The 2500-nt window shown below is 40.8% G+C and overlaps 1 protein-coding gene across 1 annotated transcript in view; it reads left to right on the forward strand.

Annotated features, from left to right (window-relative positions):
- The window catches only part of LOC119574997 (amine sulfotransferase-like), a 9716-nt gene extending 8094 nt beyond the window's left edge, over positions 1-1622 (forward strand). The window contains exons 7-8 of the mRNA XM_037922309.1: positions 887-1028; positions 1411-1622. Coding sequence (XP_037778237.1) covers positions 887-1028; positions 1411-1538 — 270 coding nt within the window. The 3' untranslated portion in view covers positions 1539-1622. The remainder of the gene's footprint in view (positions 1-886; positions 1029-1410) is intronic.
- Positions 1623-2500: the final 878 nt, after the last annotated feature.

Here is a 2500-nt window from a genome sequence, read left to right on the forward strand (position 1 = left end):
TTACGACCGATCTCATACCTTCACTCGGACACTCGTCGTACGTCTGCTCGCCGAGAGGACGGGGATCGGAAGCAGTCTGATGAATTCGGAAGTTATCGGTGGTGGCTCCTGACTACTTGTGAATGTGTACGACTTACGATTCCTCCCCAGCAGTCGGAGACTGATTTGTGCCTCCAACTGGTCTCTCTTCGGTCCGATAGAATCTGGCGACTTGTCCCCGGCCACTCTGCGACTAGTTCCTGGGCAATCCTAGACAATGTGTATATATATATATATATATATATATATATATATATATATATATATATATATATATATATATACACACACACACATGATCGGGGAACGTGGTTTGTAATCGTATACAATCCGTGACGAGTCGGCAGCGGTCCATGAACAACCACCGACGCGTCGCGGACCGTTCTTGTCCAATCCGTACCAATCGGATGTACCATCAGACGATCCGAGAGACAAGGCCCCACTGTGCACATCAGTTAGCGATCGTCCGTATCCTATCCGTGTAGGACACCTGACTGCTCGTCGAGTGGACGTAAGGTACCGACGAGCGCACCGCAATAAAATCGGCTACATGGCAAAATTGGCAGCCACACCAGCAGGGCCGATCGATTCACGATAAGTTTTTTTTCTCGGTGTAACTGCAACGTTTTCCTAGACGCCAACCGCTCGGGAACAAGTATTTTGCCGTTGCCCCGATTCAAACCCTCGACCGATTGGGAGTCTGAGGTAGATGTGGCTGTAGCATTAGGTTTCCTTGTGATCCTCATGACTGACCTCTTCACTTTTCTTTGACATCTACGTGGCCCCAGTAGCATGTTAACATTCTTGTTTGACCTCCGTGTGACCCTAATGACATGTGCGACCCCAGGTGGAGGCGAGCGAGGAGCAGCTGGAGTACGTGGCCGCCTGCACGTCCTTCGCCTCTATGGCCTCCAACCCGAGCGTCAACTACGAGCACTGGAAGGACTCGGGATTCTGCCACAAGGACAAGGGGAGCTTCCTCAGGAAAGGTGAGAGAGAGAGAGAGAGAGAGAGAGAGAGAGAGAGAGAGAGAGAGAGAGAGAGAGAAATATAGCTTACAAATGATCCTCGTGTTTTGTGTGTTTGTTGAAAGTTAGTTAATGTGCACATATTTGCTACAGAGGTACATAATAATCTTTGATTAATCACTTGATGTAGAATTATCCTTACTTTCCAACACACACACACACACACACACACACACACACACACACACACACACACACACACACACACACACACACACACACACACCCCACCCATGTGCACAAGCAAATACACCGTGAACAAAACAAGGAAAAACAATCCAGAACAAATGAAAAACAGAAAAAAAAGAAAAAAAAGCCACGACCTCGTTCTCATCTCCTTCAGGAAAAGTCGGAGGTTGGCAGGAAAGTCTCAGCGCTGAACAGATCGAAGCCTTCCAGCGGTGGGAGGACAAACACTCGGCAGACTCCGATTTTCGCTTCACGTTTACTTCCGGGAAGGCGGAGGCGTGAGCGATAAAGGGAGGAAGGAGGGAGAGGAGAGAAGAGGTGGGAGAGCAGGTAGAGGAGGAAGTGGTGGTGATGGTGGAGGTGTGGGAGGGGAAACTGGAGGTGGAGAAGGTGGAAATTGAGGAGGAAGAGGAGGAAGAGAAAAATGAGGAGGAGAGGAGGAAGAAGAAGGAGTAGTAGGAGGAGGAAGATGAAGAAAATTAAGAGAAGAGGAAGAAAGAAAAGGATGATGAAGAGGAGGAGGGAAGAATAATAAAATACGCAGTTTTTGTTTGCTGTTTTGTTATCATTTTTGTTTCAATCAATAAATATATAAATATGAATGATAATTTATTTTATTCACCGACAGTTTCGTTAATCAATAATATTAAAGATATTAATGTTTATATTAATATTAAAGTAAAAATAATAATGTCAGCCATAAGAAAAATTATAAAAATAATCATTCTTAGAAGAACTATCATAAAAATAACAAGAGTTGAAAAAAAGTAGAGAAATTTAAGGATTTTAATGACAATAACATGTATATACTATAAATAACTACTGCTGTTATTGATAGTAATAGCAACTACAACAATATGATGATAATGATAACAGATACAATAATGATAGTGTAGATGATAGTGATGATAATAATGATAATGATAATGATAATGATAATGATAATGATAATGATAATATTAACAATGATGAGGATACTACTACTACTATACTAATGATAATGATTGTAACAGCAGCTGCAATTACAATGATAATAATAATAATGATGATTATCATGATAATGATGATAATAACTAAAACAATAACAACATGAAACATAATTATTATCATCTTTATCATCACTATTAATATTATCGTTATTATTACCATTACTACAATTACTAGTATTTGATTAAAATTAAAACATACAGAATACTATAAAATATTCCTTCTTATCTGTTTTATCCATAAAACAGTAAGATGCG

The sequence above is a fragment of the Penaeus monodon genome, chromosome 7 (genome assembly GCF_015228065.2).
Source record: "Penaeus monodon isolate SGIC_2016 chromosome 7, NSTDA_Pmon_1, whole genome shotgun sequence".
NCBI lineage: Eukaryota > Metazoa > Arthropoda > Malacostraca > Decapoda > Penaeidae > Penaeus > Penaeus monodon.